Source organism: Macrobrachium nipponense, chromosome 17, assembly GCF_015104395.2.
Source record: "Macrobrachium nipponense isolate FS-2020 chromosome 17, ASM1510439v2, whole genome shotgun sequence".
Taxonomy (NCBI): Eukaryota; Metazoa; Arthropoda; class Malacostraca; order Decapoda; family Palaemonidae; genus Macrobrachium; species Macrobrachium nipponense.
The window spans coordinates 29,865,705-29,884,589 of NC_087210.1; the positions used below are offsets into that span (position 1 = coordinate 29,865,705).

The window sequence follows — 18,885 nt, forward strand, 5'->3', positions numbered from 1 at the left end:
ATCTCTTCTGTTAGAAACATATTCACGTTTATTTTAGTCTATGCGTTTTCGTATATACGTTGCTTTTTATATAACTGAAACACATCTCGTGTCTAAATAAATTCAATAACATTTTTCTGTTTCACCCACCATGAGAAAATGAATAGCATAATATGTAAAATGAAAAGGTCAAACTGAAAATACATATGCGGAAATTGTGCTTTAAAAACGCATTTTCCACACTTTTGTTTCACATGAATTTACTTTCATAATGCATTTTACAGATAATGTTGATGCTGTTTTGATGCCAGCGAAAATAAATGTAGAAAATAATATTATGAAGGCGGGAATGAATAGGTATGAAATTTAAGGTCCTCATCACAGCTGCTCTCTCTGAGACGCTTTCGCCAAGTTAGTGCCAGTTACAGAGGATACAGCGAATGAAATTCACAAAATGTTGCCAGGCCTCTTCTAAAAAGGATCTCAGCGCGGCTATTCTCCGTGAAAGTTATGACACTAAATGCTAACTTCCACTCTACCGACGCTTTCTGAACGTTCTCCTTTGATTAGGCTGTATAAAAGACTTGAATCTTGAAGGGTAGTTTCCATTGTGGTAATTGAGAGCCGATTGGATCCTGTCTAACCCCTGGAAGAAAGAAAGTTTGTTTCTTGAATAGGTTTCAAGTTCTCGTGGAAGTAGATGAAGTTCATTAAGGGGTAGTGTTGATTCCTAATCGAGAGAGAGAGAGAGAGAGAGAGAGAGAGAGAGAGAGAGGAGAGAGAGAGAGAGAGAGAGAGAGAGAGATGGGGGGGGGGGGCAGGCGCCTCTGGGGCGGGGGATTTGAGATTTTTCGTATGTAAATCCTGCATTTCAAATTCAACTCAATCTTCGATTTTATTGCAGATAAAATAGGAAGAACGTTTTTTAGGAGTTAAAGTTTATCGAGGTTAAGTTTAGGTCTTTCCAGCGTTTTGAGAGAGAGAGAGAGAGAGAGAGAGAGAGAGAGAAGAACGAGAGAGAGAGAGAGAGAGAGAGAGAGGAGAAGAGAAGAAGCAAGAAGAAGAAGAAGAAAGAAGAAGGGAAGAAGAAATAATCATACCATAGATAATCCTAGAAGGAGTCCAGCTGTGGCATCATCACCTCCATTCCCTGGAAAGCGATGGGAGAAGGCGAAGTAGTACAGGGGGAAAGTACTCGGGACTGAGGCGCCAAACCCGACCTTTTGGGACCCATTCCCTCGGAAAATATTTGATTCCATATTGTCATCAAAAGACCTTCTAACAATGGGAGCAGAGTTGCGCCTGAGGAGACACCCCCCCCCGACCGTCTTTCCTTCATCAACCCTCTTCCTTTCGTCTTCTGTGCTGTTGATTCCAAGTTTCAGTTTTCATATGTGTATCGTATCACCCTAAATCATTATTGTGGTCATCATTTTTTTGACAGAATAATGAGAGTTTGTTTACATAAGAGTTGTTATTCTTTGGGAAGGGTGTCTTTTGTTTCTTGTCTGATTCTAGGTTATGTTTGGGAGCTCCTATTATGTAAACAACCTATTGAAAAACGTTACTTGTGCTTCGTGGAGATCGTTGTTGTACGTAGAGGTCCTTGAGAAAGTAGGTCGTGTAAATTTAACTTTGGGAAAGAGGAGCCAAGTACGGCTCTATATACTCTATCGTATGTATCTTAAAAAATGGACATCTGAGCCAGCAACCTTCGATGATCACTTTTCGATCCATACACATTTAGGCCAGGAGTACACGGGCCACTCTGATCCAGATATTTGGTTCCAAACAAAGGCAGTTCAAAGATAGGTATAATTGTCCGTGATTATACAAGTCTATCTTTGAAGAAAAGTCTTTCATTGAGGACAAATTGTACGCGGTAATTCAATTAATTTTTTTTAGTAAAAAGGTGGTGCAGCACGAAAAAAGTTCGGCAACAGCAGAATACCATGCACTCACATACAGAATTCTATACCATGGGCTCTTCCTCAATGAAGTGTCATGAATTCCTGGACTTCTATGACATTTAAAACTATTATCAAAGAAGAAACCTATTTGCTAGCTTCCTTATCAGTAATGCAAAGAAAGAGGATAAAGTGGAGAAAAGGAGACACAAAGTCCAAGCAATTCCTTCAAAAGACAAAATGACTTAGAGGTAGACAGTGCTGTTAAACTCTAGAGTAGGGATCATTTTCAAATTCTTGGAAGGAGGACACGCACATCAAAATAAACATCTTAAGCCTCAGGATATACAACATTTTTTAATGAAAAGTCGAAACCCATGAGGAGAGTAATTTTCAGTTAATTACCACAACACGATTCAGCTCAAGCTATAAGATGTCTGTAAAGCCATGAGTATACGAGCCACTCTATGGCGCCACGGAGTGGCGTTGGTGTGTGGCGGGGATGTGGCTTCCCATAGGTGTCCATTGTTTATAATATGTGGTGGGGATCAGCGATAGCCTGCCAAAGTCGCTTGCTACAGCCGCTCGTATGCTTGACATAGCTTATAAACAATGGAAACCTATGGGAAGCCACATCCCCGCCACACATTGACGCCATTCTGTGGCGCCATAGAGTGGCTCGTGAACCTTCTGGCCTTAGAGGAGGCAGGACATCGTATAGTTTGAGGTAATCGTGATGTGGTAAGTAACCGGAAAACTACCATCCTCATGGGTTTCGACTGTTCATTTAAAAATGGATATCCTTCCAAGAATTTTAAATGATCCCTTCTCTCGCGTTTTACAGCATTGTCTGCGTCTAGTCATTTGACTTTTGAGAGTTTCTTGGACTTAGTCTTCTTTTTTCCACCTTTCTCCTCTTTTCTGCATTACTGATAAGGACGCTAATAAATAGGTTTCTCTTTGGTAATATTAGCAAAGTCATAGAAATCCAGGAATTCGTGACACTTCCCTGAGGAAGAGTCCAATGTCAAAATTCTCTATGCGAGTGCAAGATAGGAACTCTCGTGCACCACATTTTTACTAACAAAAGTTAATTGAATTACCGCGTACATTTTATCCTCAATGTAAGAATTTTCTTCAAAGACAGACTTTAGTGTGTATAATCACGGACAATAATACCTATCGCCCGTGCTGTCAATGGAACCTCATGTGGTGCACTGTGGGCATTACTTAAGGTTCTTTGCAGCGTGCCTTCGGCCCCTAGCTGCAAACACTTTCGTTCTTTTTATTGTACCTCATTTCATATACTCTTTCTTCATCTTACTTTCCACCCTTTCCTAACACTTGATTCATAGTGCAACTGCGAGGTTATCATCCTCCTGTTACACTTTCAAACCTTTTACTGTCAATTTCCATTGCAGCGTTGAATGACCTCGCAGGTCTTAGTGCTTGGCCTTTGGACTAAATTTTATATTCAATTCAACTCAATCATACCTATCTTTGAACTTCCTTTGTTCATACTTTGTTTGGAACTAAATAACTGAATCTAGTGTGTTTCAAGACCTTTCTCTAAGTAAAATATTATTTCACTATAAATGAATTCAAATAAAAAGAACCCCGACCAGTACCCCACGAAGATACAGCACCATTTCGATGTAAATAAAACCATGGCAGTGGATTTCATTCTAGGAATATATAAAATGCCTCCTGAAAGTTGATCAAACTGTGGATCATGATTCGATTTCAGGAGTGTATTAAAGCATCGTACTTTGAATGACTCAATGATCCGTCATTTTATTCCTGGAAAATCGGTCATTACCGGAAGTAGATGAAATGGACGCCCAGTCTGGAATCATGGAATTCATACAGCACTGGAAGTGAATCGGGGAAATGAACCAGCGATGGACTTCATATGGACGCCCAGTCTGGAATCATGGAAGTCATACAGCACTGGAAGTGAATCGGGGAGATGAACCAGCGATGGACTTCATATGGACGCCCAGTCTGGAATCATGGAAGTCATACAGCATGAAGTGAATCAGGGAGATGAACCTGCGATGGACTTCATATGGACGCCCAGTCTGGAATCATGGAAGTCATACAGCCCTGGAAGTGAATCAGGGAGATGAACCAGCGATGGACTTCATATGGACACCCAGTCTGGAATCATGGAAGTCATACAGCACTGGAAGTGAATCAGGGAGATGAACCAGCGATGGACTTGGGCACCCAGTCTGGAATCATGGAAGTCATACAGCACTGGAAGTGAATCAGGGAGATGAACCAGCGATGGACTTCATATGGACGCCCAGTCTGGAATCATGGAAGTCATACAGCACTGGAAGTGAATCAGGGAGATGAACCTACGATGGGCTCCATATGAACCCAAACTCCGATCTAACAAGAAATAATTACACCTGAAAGTGAATCAGACGACTAACCTGGATTTCTCCTGGAAAGTAAAATAGCATCTGGGCGTGAATCCTAAAGTGGGCTTTATCCCATTCCAGGAAGATACGGAGGTACCTGGATTTAAATGAACGCATTAGACGGGATTGAATTCCAGGCGGGTATATTACTACCTACAGTCAATTGAGGATGGTGGATCGGGATTTGATTCCAAGAATACGTGATAGCGTTGAAGAGTGATTTAACCAACGCACCTTTATTTCATTCCTAGAAAAACTAATAGCGCCATGAAGTAAATAAAGTTACGAGTTACGAACCCAATTTCGATTTATGAAGAGTATGTAGCCCTGGGAGTGAATCAAGTCCAGATTCCATTCTAGGAAAGTATAATAGCAACGAACCCGAATTTGATACCAGCGGTAAGTAACAGCTCCTTGAAGCAGATCAATCAATGAATGAGAACATACACTAGACCCTGATTCGATGTCGTGAAGATATAATAATACAAAGAAATGCAGCAGGTGACGGACAGTGATTCGTTTCTGGGTGAGATAACATCCCCTGACGCGAAAAAGAAAATCCAGCAACACTTGACAGACAGATGAACACCAAGTCATGTCACAGAAAGCATAATAGCAATTGGAAATGATTCAAATGATCAGCGCGGATTACCTTTAAGGAGGATCTAACAGGAACTAAATGTGAATTTCCTCACGACGCAGATTCGGTTCTAGGATAAACAGGCTTTGAGTTTGAATTAATCAGCGAGTCTGGACAACATTTCGGGAAAATAGTAGGATATCAGCCGGAGGTGAATCGGGCGAAGGATCCAGATTCGATTCGTGATTGATATAACGTAACCTAGATTTGAATTAGGCAGTGTTCATGTCCTCTTCTCTGGAAAGATAATACAATAGCATTTGGAAATAGCTCAAGCGATGGACCCAGTTTCCAATCAAGGGCGACGGTAACGGCATCTATAAATAAATCAATGGTTATCGACCCGATTCTATATTCCGTGTGGATACGGCAGGGCATTCAAGGGTTTTAAACCGATGGGAAAATATTCGATTCTTGGATATGAATTGAGTAATGGTTCCAGGATTCCATTCCAGGAAGGTATGATTGCACCTGAAAGCAATTCCAGTGAGGAGCCAACAGTTATTTCAATGAAAATATGATAATTTCTGAGTGCTTCAAGTTAGGGGAACGAATCTGACAGTTTTCGAATGCGGGAGGGACGGACGTTCGTTTTCTTCTACAGATTTCCCGGGATATCCAGGCCTTTTTGAGAAATAATTGAAGTCCAGGCAGCTTATATAACTTAAGGAGACTACATGTAAAAGATAAGTCTCAATGTTTTACCCCCACCGTGACGTCCTCAGCCTTTGTCAAAATACATTAATCCTTTCGTATGTCTGGTATTCGGTTGATTGTTTTATTTTTCATATTGTTTGTCGATTTCACTTCGCAGGCAACATCCCAATAGGTGTGATTTATCGGTCGGTCTTGTGGCAAAACTCGTACTCATATTTTTTCGAAAGTTAATCTTTAATATTACATATTATTCCCAATAATACGAAGCGCAGTCACCACCAGAATAGATTATATATTAGAAATCTCCCAGGACGGAAATTAACTTCAAGTGATGGCCGCTACTAGAAATTCTCCAACAAGTTTTGGGAGGAGTTTCGTAGTCTAATGGACTGACGCTGGAACTGCTGAAACTTCCTACAAATGCATTAATAATGACCTGACGAACTGTCAGTTTCAGAGAGGCTGTCACTATTGCTTTCATGATAATAAATCTAAGAAAGCTCTATATTTTCAGTTTAAAAAATTTAGTTTTTTTATCTTTTGAATTTATTACTGGTTCAGAAACTATCACATATGCCTTTATACTGTCTGGTTACCCGATTACCATCAGAATGATAGCCATAGTAGCTTTTAAAACAACAGTTTAATAAGTTATTTGTACGAGTTTGTCTTTACTTCTCTATTCGTTTTATTCATAGAATACTTTCTGGGGGAGCTTTCTAATCAGGTTGATGATGCCTTGGCTATTTCTTAAGATGGAGTGCACGATGATAATGATGAAAATGGCTCCAGAGATAAATGACGTTGTCGAAATTTCATATCAAGAAGGTGTGTTGTACATTTTTTGTATGAAGGACAGATAAAATCTCCATACTCGAATGTTTCCCTTTTGCACTGAATTGCTACGCGTTCAATTATATCCTCAACTTTTTTCACGATACCTAGATTCATATTTCATCTAAGCCATTATTGTAGACATATAAGGAAACATTGCCACATATAAAAGACTTTAACAACAAAAACAGTCCTAACATAAGTATTATAATTTTTTAAAAAAGCTACAATAAGATCAACATTGGGGCAAAGGTAAGGAACACTGCTGTAGTAAGACAGAATAGGAGGATATAAGTAATATACTTGAATAAAAAATGAAAAAACTACTACAGATGCTCCAAAATGTCCTGACAAGTCCACCGAAGGAACAGACGTGAAAGGATAAACCAAAATGCAGTGACAAAGAACGGAAAGAACAGGGAAGAACCAGTGTTGTGCTAGAGACTAGATGTGGAAAACAGAAAACGAGAGAAGCATGTGATGACTGGAATTGACAGAAAAGAAGGGATCTCATATTGTAATAGATATTGAATTGACAGGGAGAAAGCAAATGCAATAGTGAGAATTAGGTAGAAACTGAGCAATTTATATCTCGCAGGAGGAGGAGGAGAGGAGGAGAAAGACCATGAAAAGAAAAAGGCTGACTTACCTCGGGCATATCATCGGGCACTTTCCCCATCCAGGAGAGGGAGAGGATGGAACAGTCGCTCCGAGCATTGGAGGTGGATTCGAGGTGGAGATGCATGGAGGAAGAGGTTGAGGAGGGGGAGGAGGAAGACGAAGACGGCGAGTTCGAGGGGGATCTTGGAGGGCCACCAATACCTCCTCCACCGCCTCCACCTCCACCCTCGTCCGAGTCGATCTCTCCTCGCCCTTCACTTCCCCCAACACTTTCGAGGGCCACCTCTCCACCCCCTCCACCCAGCTCCCCCTCCAGCCGTCCCGCCTTCCGACTCAGGGTCGTTGTTCCGCTCGTCCTCGAAGATCGAGGAGGAACCAACTAGGAAACAGATGATCCCAGCATCCTTGGGCGTGTTGGCTCTAGGGCCGTGGTCCGCATGGGGCGAGGGCAACGACCTGTCATATACTACTACACTACAGCCTTTCCTTTCCTTCTCTGATGACGGAATCTCTTTAATTTTCAGCTGTCACTTATTTTATCTGGGCGTATTACGGTAAGTGATGTGATCTTCTTATTATAATTGACTTTTAAATGTTAAATGTTATTTATTATTAGTCCGCCTAATCTGTTTTTACTGGATAGTTTTATGAGGAGTTGTTATCATTATTATTTATACGTTTATCAGCCGACAGCTAAAACTTTGAGGTGTCCCTACTGATCTTAAACTTTCAATACAAAATATTCCGTGGGCCTCCCGGACATTTGTATGAAGTCGCGTGTCTGCGATATATTCTTGTTTGGACTCGGAGGTTTACCAATATGGCTTCGTATCGTTTAACTAGAAGCGCACCATTTATTTATATTTTTCTATTCACATCGTCGGATTTACTTGCAAAACTTCTGAGAAGTCCTTTGTTTATCGTGTGAATAGGAAGAGGGGTGTCCCAACATCATGCTCGCTAGAATTTAAATGAAATTAATAATAAAAAAAGGTATTCAGGTTTATGACACTATATATATATATCTATATCTATATATATATATATATATATATATATATATATATATATATATATATATATATATATATATTGTACAACACTGTTTATAAACTGACTGGTTGCGGGTATGATTAAAGCAATGCGTCTGTTTTTCTCCCTTTCCTTTGCTGAGTTTGTTAAGAATCTCTCTCTCTCCCCTCTCTCTCTCTCTCTCTCTCTCTCTCTCTCTCTCTCTCAACACTTCCATCATCTCTGTTGTTTGTTTTCTTAACATTGAATTTAATTATTTAATTATGTATATTTCGAACTGTGGGAGGCTGTTATTATTATTATTATTATTATTATTATTATTATTATTATTATTATTATTATTATTATTATTATTATTATTATTATTATTATCATCAACAGGACCACTGAATTCTATATATATACATTTCTAGACTGTCATTAGGCTTGTTAGGGGAATGTGCTCTTAAATGAAACTTAAAACATACGAACAAGATAAGGATAAAGAAATTGGACATCTGAGCTTGACATCGAGTCGTGTAACAGAAACGTTGTAGAGAACAATATTACAGTCTCCATGGCACCACACGGGATGGGTATCAACGTGTTATGGGTCTATAATTAGATCTGATGATAACTATTTGCAAAAAAAAAAAAAAAAAGATAATGTCGCATTTGCATTGCGCATTATAAGTTTATATATATATATATATATATATATATATATATATATATATATATATATATATTTGACTTAACATTGACCTCGACTGCGGGGGAACGTATCGTTTCCAGAGCTATAATAGTTCTGTCAGATTGCTGCTGGGTTCTGCGTCCTGACCTTCATCTCTTAGTCTTAATCTAAGTTCGGTGAAAGTTTATCCAAGGGGCTTTCACCTTAAACCCTGTTTTTTATTGGTTTGCGGTCAGGACCCCGAAATTGTCCAGAGAGAGCCATGTTTGTGGTTTGGAAGTTGGCTCAGTTCAAAATTGAACGGGACCGTTCTCTGGAAGTCACTAAAACCCTTACACTTCGTAGGTTTATACGGCAATAAAGGCAGATATACTTGGCCATGTTTTCTTTACTTGCGCGAGAAATTTCACACTCCTGCCGTGGTATATGCATGAGTGTGTACCCTCTGAGCAGTTTTTCAAGTTTTAAGAAAGACTAGCATTGAACATTTTCTAAATCTAGTATCCTTTATGGATTTTTTTTGTTTACGCGGGTCAATGGTAATCAATTTAACATTGAAATTAGGGAAGGTCACAAAAGCATGGAAACATAAGAGTAATGAGTTCAGTTAAACATAGATATCAGGAAAATTTAGCGTTATATTAGTGATAGTAAACTGAATAACATCCTTTGGAAACGGGTTAGTAAATAAACATGGAAGAATGAGATTCGATTATGCCAGCATCCATGTATACTCAGTGATACACTGATGAACACTTTTATTATCTTGGCCACACAAACGTACTCGACCAAGTAAACGGATCCAATGATACGCAAAGCAACGACAATGTTATCATTTCCATTATTATGTTTTTTTTATTATGTATCCCAGATATTAGCGAGGCTTATAGGTATATATGTAATGAGTTCTATCCTTGATTTTAAAGTTATCTGTATTTAATAGGTGAAAGGATATATCGGCTTTTTTACAGTAATTTAGCGACGAGCATGAACGGTGAACAGTTACCTTGGAAAATGGAGTGACTCGGGTGTTTGAATGAAAGAGCGGAATGAATACGGTTGAGGCTGCCTGAGAGAGAGAGAGAGAGAGAGAGAAAAGAGAGAGAGAGAGAGAGAGAGAGAGAGAGAGAGAGAGAGAGATTGGCTCACGGTTTGTAAAGGTTGTCGACGAGCGTTTGATGAGCCTTGAGCTCATGTGCCTGGTATTGCATTTCCTCTGTTAGTTTGCTACGTGATCCTACAGGTACACGATAGAGGGTGAAATTGTAAAACAATTCCCCCCCCCCCCCCCCTCGCCCCCTCTCTCTCTTCTCTCCTTCTCTCTCCTCTCTTCTCTCTCTCGCTCTCTCTCTCTCTCTCTCCTCTCTCTCTCTCATATATATATATATATATAGTATATATATATATATATATATATATATATATGTATATATTTATGTATATATATATCTATTTATATATACATATATATTATATATATACATATTTTATATATATATATATATATATATAAAGGTTTTTTTTTTGTCCACGAAGGAAAAATGAAAAAGCGAGATAACCAAGTACTTTCGGTCCTGTTCGGACCCTTTACTGATGACACGGAAAGTTTGCCTCAGTAAAGGGTCCGAACACAGGAACCGAAAGTACTTGGCTATCTTGCTTTTTCATTTTTTCCTTCGTGGCAAAAAAACCTTTATTTATACATAGCATCACGTTTTATATACTTCGTGAGCAAGTTATTCATATATATATATATATATATATATATATATATATATATAGTATGTGTGTGTGATTGGTTGTTATTACTGTTCTTTCCGAGCTACTAGATAGACCCCTTTTTTTCTGTCTATCACTATATTGTAAACTTGATTAAGCATAAGTATATACACAAAATGTGGTCATCTTGTCCACTTCGTATGCATGCAATCTTTTCTTCCCTGTAGTACACCTCTTAATTTCCAACCTGAACTAAGATGAGGCGACCGACGACCATCAAAAAGAACCTTCAACGGCAGATCACTTTAATGCAGTGTTTTGTGTGCTCAGCTTTCTGTTGGAGTCGAAATGAAACGGAGTTTACCGAAGGGAGGGAGCATTATTGTGGCAGGTTATACTCGGGTCTGCTTCGTCCCCTTTAAGGAGCATTGCTTGATTAAGATATCTACTGGGTAAAATTTCAGCAGAGCTCTATCCTCGGGATCATAAATAAAACATTGTCATTTGCATCTCAGTGCATGGCCCTTCCAGATACTGTATAGCATTTTTCTTCGTTAAAATCATGTATTCGTTGACGTTTTGCTGGTGTATGTGTATAATATACATACATACATATAAAACCCTGGTCCATGTCAACATGTCATCCTGTGTAAAGAAAACAACAAGTAGAAGAAACAAAGCTACAGTCCCTGGAACGTTTTCGTTTTAACGGAAAACAACAAGTAGAAGAAACAAAGCTACAGTCCCTGGAACGTTTTCGTTTTAACGGCCGAATCAAGGCGGAAAGCAATGGTCCCTTCAGCAGCACATCGACCCTCAGACCTCTTCGTATTCTATATCTTTTTTTCCCCGTAATGACTCCCTCCCTGAATATTAAAGTCCATTTCCCACTATATGTAGACAGCACCTCTTGTGTCTGTCCTCCTGCCGAAGACAGATGAGTTAAGTACTTTTTTCATTACTGTATACGTCTTCCATCTTTCCGTGTCATCAGACAACTTCAAAATAGCCTGATGTGTCTTTTCATTATTATTGACCGTTTCCTACTTTTAGCTTTATACTTTCACCCTCTCAAACTTGCTTAGTACACATTACTGTACAAAAATTTCCACTCAACTTCTTTTATTTTAATTGCAATTCAGACATAACATTCTTCTTCTTGAACAATGTTGCTCTAACAGTCCTCAGGGACATCTCAAATTTTAATGCCATAGATGCTCCTCTTTTCTTGCAAACCTTTTAAACGAACCCTTCTACTTCTGTTGCCTCGCGTATATCTGGGCTTCTTTTCATGTGTTTGATTTATTATTGAATAACTTTAGGAATCAGTCGCTTTCATTCTACCGCCCTCATACAAGCATTCATTGCTGCATCCTCTTGGTCTGCATGCTTTATTCATGAATTAAAAAATTTTCAGCGGACCATCATATTGAACACACAAAAAACGTCGACCCGGTAGTCATCTTTCATAGTATTTTTCACAGAATATTTCCTTTTTCTGATGTTTACGATATCTCCGCTAAAATAAAAAGGCTTATTAAATAGTCATGGATAAAAAATACAGTTGAAACCCATTTTCACACCAGTTTGGTTACTCTCTTATCGATGTTATATCCTAACAAAGAAAACCTTTTCATCTGTAAAAATTTATCGTAAATCATTTCTGTCAGTTTAATATAATTTCTCTCGAGAACCATCCCTTATCCCATGTACAGCTTTGCGTCTTTATTTTCCATTTCTGATATAATTGGTTCACATCTCACTGATCCTGACGCAACGCGCATATATATTATATATATATATATATATATATATATATAATATATATATATATATATATATGTATATATATATTTTATATATAATATATATATATATATATGTATATTTATATATATATATATATATAAACTACGGAAACAAATTCACATCAATCGCTCTTTCGATTGACAGATGTAATCGCCGTTGGGTTTGGCCATTTTGCGGACGGGTAAAGTGCATTTGCAGGCCAGAGACAACCAACTTACAACCTCCATTAACATCTCTTGCGCATTTCCTATTTCAAAGTCAAAGTCACCTTCTGGAACTAACCCCCAATCCACCCCTGGTTTACCCCGAAGAGAAGCGCAATGAGGGAACGCTGACTTGGTCATTACTTAGATGGGTGACTACCAAGAAATGTCATTGGTGCCACCAACCTCATCATAGTGTACAACTTTTAATTGGAAATTCTCCTCTCTCGCTCTCTGAGAGGAAAAGGTGTGTATGTGTGTGTGTGTGTGTGTGTGTGTGTGTGTACACTGCCGAGCTTCTAGACTACAAAATGGTGCAGCGCCCTCAAGATTTTGTTAGAACCATGACTGTTAACCTGTGGATTAGTTACCCAGAAGTTAATAAATAAAGTTGGCTACAGCCGGGGTTGATAAAGTCTTGGGGCACACAAAACACACACACACGTATCTATATCTATAACTATATCTATATCTATTATTAATATAAATAAATGTAGATCTAAATTATTACTTTGGGAAAAGCTGATAGCTTTAAGACTATCAAACCCGGCTGCGGCCAAACCATCTATATCAAAAAAAAAAAAAAAAAATTCCCTGAATTAGAAGTCATTCACTGGGTTTACAGAGTCCTGGTTATACGAAAATCATGAAGCGAGTGCGTGGTTGTATGCGATCATTTCTAGTAATCATCACGTCGTCCAGTTTTTTTGTCTTTGGGATATGTTAAGATTATACGCAACCCTTCATTTAGTCCTATGTTTTGCCCACGGTGCTGCTATGATGTTATACCTTCAAGAGAGTGATTACCTTTTCAGTTTCTGTCGCAATGTAACGCGGGTTTTGTGAACTGATGCATGATATTTTTATGTCAGTTATATGCGAGTAGTTTTGTGGAATCATCGTCTGTTATCTATCCTTCTCAGGACGGTAATCTTATGCTCTGATGACGTAACTTCATTGCACCTAAGAATTTCTGTTCAGAGCCACAGTTGCCCTTCTTGGATTCGCCATAACTTTGTACATGGCGACAGCTTCATGATTATTGACCGTTGGCAGTGCCGTAGCATTATGGAGATGAGATGCATTTCTGCTCCAAACTCTCCTCCTCCACTATGAAGGTCGTCGAGTTTACGCTGCAGTTGCCTGGAACGAATTTTTGACTTAATCTATTCCATGACAAACAATATACCTTTTATTTTTTACATTATATTGAAACTGATTCAGTAAAAGCTGTTTATTTTTTGTATAGTATTATGTTTCTATTTGTCATTTTTGTTTACTAACTTTCTTCATTTTCTATGTTAATGTTTCAAGAAAAAATTAAATTTACCTTGGTATACCGAATCTGATTTAGATTGCCATGAGAAACGGAGACCTAACTTCCTCTTACTATTTTAAAGATGAAAATGTATTCAGAATTTCTGTACAAAAAAAAAATCAGTTTCCAAATGAGCTCACTTAAAATAATTTGGAGTAGTTCTCCTCTAAGAAATGAAGTATAAGTACGATTCTAATTAAAAAGAAAAATTTTGACAGATGGCAATTAATATTATGAGGTACGAAATCTCTTGCTTCAACTCTTAGATGCTTAAAGACTACTCCCTAAGTTTACGTATTCATCATTTTGTTGTGATATTACAGTAATATTTCATATCGGTGAATTATCTTTCCTATCTATAAAGGATTTTTTTTTCAAATACGGTCTTGCCAATTTAGAAACTACTTGTCCTCAGGTCAAAATGCGTTTTTATTTCATTACAAGGAATAATTAAGTGCATTAGCTGCAATTACGGATTCGCCGTTGCATAACTTATTGAATTAGCTTCTTTATTCACGGTCTGTTAAGGCCCGTGTTGAGATGCCATGAATAAATTAAGGATTTGATATAGAAACGTTGGATCATGGTGATAGTTAAGGAATGATACCGATTCGTTAAGTACAGTTAAGAAACGATGAACTCTCATAGCCAGTTGAAAACTGTCGAATGTAATGGTCGACAAGAAATGCTGATGAGCCACTACATATTCATATGCTAAATGTTATTTATTTTATTATGTTTTTTCCACTGTTCAGAGCAAATAAATACATAGATATGACATGTGAGGTTACAGGACTTATTTTATACCATGGTCAAATGTTCGTACTTTTGAATAATACGGCTATTTAATGTTCTGCCTCAGATGTTATTCTGGAATTAAGAGGCTATACATACTGCCATCCCATCGTCTTTCATAAAAAGTGACTGCCTCATTACACACACACACACACACACACACACACATATTCGTTGGATTAGCTCAGTTTATCTCATTTGCTTCACTTATGATTGAGGCTTTCTCTTCCCTAAAAGCGCACTCGGTAACTCGAAGGGTCTCCTAGTCTGTTCCCCAATAACACGGGTATATCATAAATATTTATTGTATCCTAGAAGTCTGTTTACCATATTCAACCGTGAAATGTCGTTTATCGACGTCCTTATCTAGAATCTGACTGATCTCCGATAATCGTCGAAGATGTTATAGATTAACATTGACGATCATTGTAGGTGCTCGGAGGCGACCCAGACCTCCAGGAATAACGTAGCATTTTACATTGGTTTATCATGAATCCCCACAGGCGTCTGAGAGGAGCTAAGCGCTTCAGTGGCGTGATCAGTATGGTCTTGACCTGCCACCTTGGTGGCCGTGAGTTCGATTCTCGGGCATTCCATTGAGGTGTGAGAGAAGTGTATTTCTGGTGATAGAAGTTCACTCTCGACGTGGTTCGGAAGTCACGAAAAGCCGTTGGTCCCGTTGCTGAATAACCATAGGTTCCATGCAACGTAAAAACATCATACAAACAAACAAACAAACTAGTCTGAGAGGTGCTGACGTCTTTATCGAAGAAACATTTGATCGTAATTAACAGCTGTTGAGTTATCGAACTGGCATAAGTAATGACTCATGTTTTCTCGATTTACCATTTGCATGGCTAGACTACTGTAATTTTGACTTGATATAATTTGATGAACGTTGCTTAAATGGCATTTTGAGCAACGTTTACAAATCGATCAATTATCCCGGTCTCTCAAAATATGATTTTATATTACTATAAGATCTGCTGAAATCTACTTTTAATTTTCATACGAAAATGATAAAATTCTATATCCTGGTAAGAAATGTGTCACTGTTAACAATCGACCAAGATCATTTCCTTAAGTGTTGAGAAATGATTTCTGAATTTTCATGATATCCAGGGTATACGGAAAAGTGTCAGTGACTGTAGTGATATTGAGAGCATGTTGAAAATGTGCGAGTGTGATGGCAGGTATTAATCAGCGATGTCCACCTGAAGAACGCGCATAACATCCTTGATTAGTTGATAATATTCTCGTTAGATATCCCAGTTTATCGTATTAAGTGACTAATGAGATCCTGGAGTGTTCTAAGTCCGAACGAATATCATGATTTCAGTCGTCGTTTTATACAGTTAGTGGATAATATACTTAGATATATATATAGTATATATATATATATATATATATATATATATATATATATACTATATATACTGTGTGTGTGTGTGTGTGTGTGTGTGTGTGCTTGTGTGTTTTGTTTGTGTGTTTTATTCTATATATATATCTATATATATATATATATATTATCTATATATATATATATATATAATATACTATGTGTAGTACGTCTGTGTTTTGCATCTTTGTAAATTTGTAATACAAGAAAAGTTCAAAAGTGTCATCAGTGATTTTTCTAGTTGTGTTTGAGTTTAGATTTAGAAGTAAGATCGCCAACAGACAGGAAGAAGCTATGATGTGTGTGATTTATTTAAGAGCCTTATCATGAAACAGTTGTGTGCGAAGTTATAAGAGTAGAGGGATATATGCATTAAACCCAAAAGATTATGGGGGTTATTTTTAGAAAGCATTTCAAAGCCATTGCATTAAATTTGTATTATAATACGTGAACTGAAGTAATAATGTGTGTCGGATGGAGTGATGATAGAGGTTCAGAAAGCCAAAGGAAATATAGGTTCAAGTTCTTCGGGAAATGTAATGCTTGCTGGATGTTTTCAGACGATACAGGTCATTGTGGTCGTGTAGAGAAGAAGCTGCAAAGCCTAGTGGATTTTGATACTACTGAAAAGTGGAGAAGTTGTTGGTGAATTTTAACAAAAGTTAAGTTGTGAGGATTAAATAATGGGCAGGACGGTAGAGCAATGAATGTCTGATAGATGCGGTAAAATGGAAGTGATTGATTCATTAGAAGCTTTTGAGAGAAAAAGCAGAGAAAGCAAATAGTCATATCACAGACCACGAGAGAGGAGCACGATGGTAATTTCATTGCGGAGAAAAAGAAGAGCCATGTTGATGGAACCAAGCGTTGGATTATAATGACAAGGATTGTTGAACCAACTCATCTTCATGAAAGTGAGGTCTGATACTGAATGTGAAGACCCAAGAGGAAATAAATATAAAGATATGACGAAGGTTTTCTGAAAAATGTTATGCGGATGAAGAGATGGATTAGACATTTTGAGGCGATTTGTTTTATATGGGGGAACGAGGCCATAAATTCCATATTCCATTCCATTCCTAATGGCAATCAAGAACTGCTGAAAAAAATGCCCTCAATACCCAATGAAACTTAATTTGCGTGTGTGTATATATATATATATATATATATATATATATATATATATATATTTATATATATATATATATATATATATATATATATGTATATTTATATATATATATTAGATATATATATATATATATATATATATATATATATATATATATATATATATATATATATATATATATTCACGCTACAATTATCGGTGAGGATTGTAATATGGAGCAGTTTTGTGCATCTTTAAGGAGGCCGACCTCCTCAATAAATTTTAAATTGTAAACATGCGCAATATGAGTACGTATAGGTAGTACATGTGAACAGCTATGATTATACAGTACATAATATTTATGTTTAGATATTTATCTATGAAGCTACCTTTAAAGTTATTTTTTTTATTTCCTTTTTTCAATTTATATCAGTGTTAATAACTAGGTGTTGCGACGCCAGTTTAGTAGCTTTAATCAATCAATCAATCTCATTTACGCTAACCTATTATCAGAACTATTTTCGATTTCTCTACACTTCTCCATTCCTTTCCCGCCTTGAGTCTTCTTACCTCTCATACGTTGTAAACAATTTGTCGCAACAGCCTCAATCTTTTTATTTATTTCGCTCCCATTCAACATCCACGATTTATTTCCATAAAGGGGAGTTCATTAAACAGTTTCTTCCTACACCCACCTTGGCTTCTATTAGCAGTCTGTGTTAACGTGTATATATTATTGCTGTATATGTGGTATATATTATAAATGAGTATAATTAGTAGGTGTTTTGAAATGATAAAGTGCTTTACCTGTGATGATATGATTAACGTGAATATTATGCGCAACATATGTCGTACATGTGTTTGTTTACATGACGCAGGAATTATTGTGGTGAAATTTAGGAAAATATTATTATTCCTGAAAGTATGACGTTCTCTGAAAACTAAAATATTCTAAATATATTTGTTTAGAAATATATTGGTTTCTAAACAGATGATTTCCTTAACTAGAAAGTATAAATCTACATCTTTTCTTAATTTTTTCCCCTTTCCTACTACAATATTAACATAGATATTAGTTTAGCAATATCTATGTTAATAATGAACTAAGGAACCTCCGTACGAGGCTATAATATTGACTTTCGGATACTGTTTAGTATCCCTTTTCAGTCGGACTGGAGAGGGATACGGAGCAGTATCCGAAAGTCTCTCCTAGTCATTTTCAGCATTGTACAATAATATATTTTGACACCACTGTGGCTTTTAATTGTCAATACAATGAACATTGATTGTCATCATAAAAGTAATTGAAACTATGTCAACTAGATAATCGTTGTGAAGACGAAAGAAATGGAGGGAGGAAAAAGAGAAGGAAGCCAAAAAACTTATTATTTGTGGCTTCCTCTTCCATACCGGGGGTTTTCCCCGGTGGAGGGGACAGATGCCCGCCGGAGGGGAGGGTAGGGTTTCCCAGCTGAGAGGGAGAGGGATGGGTAGAGTGCGAAGCCTGTCAAGTTTGGTTATTGTAAGAGAAAACCTGTATCTGTAATCGATAATAATTTGAATAAGGTTTAACATGCACTATGACGCCTTCGCTCTCATCACTTTCGCTCTTTAATTAGCCTTTGTTCCGTTGCGTTTGATTTCGTACATTTATGTGGGAGTTTGTGGAGGACTCAGATACGCGACACCATGTATGCAGATGTACCCACAGTGGAAAATGAAAACTTTGGGTTTAGTTCCTGACGAAACCAGTGTTCCA

General features: G+C 37.5%; 1 protein-coding gene across 2 annotated transcripts in view; it reads right to left on the reverse strand.

Annotated features, from left to right (window-relative positions):
* LOC135196155 (tubby-related protein 4-like) overlaps positions 1–7,580 on the reverse strand; it is a 453,453-nt gene extending 445,873 nt beyond the window's left edge. For both annotated transcript variants that reach the window (XM_064222719.1, XM_064222718.1), the window contains exon 1: positions 7,096–7,580. In XM_064222719.1, the coding sequence (XP_064078789.1) occupies positions 7,096–7,191 (96 nt within the window). In that variant the 5' untranslated portion in view covers positions 7,192–7,580. The remainder of the gene's footprint in view (positions 1–7,095) is intronic.
* Between the last annotated feature and the right edge of the window lie 11,305 nt (positions 7,581–18,885).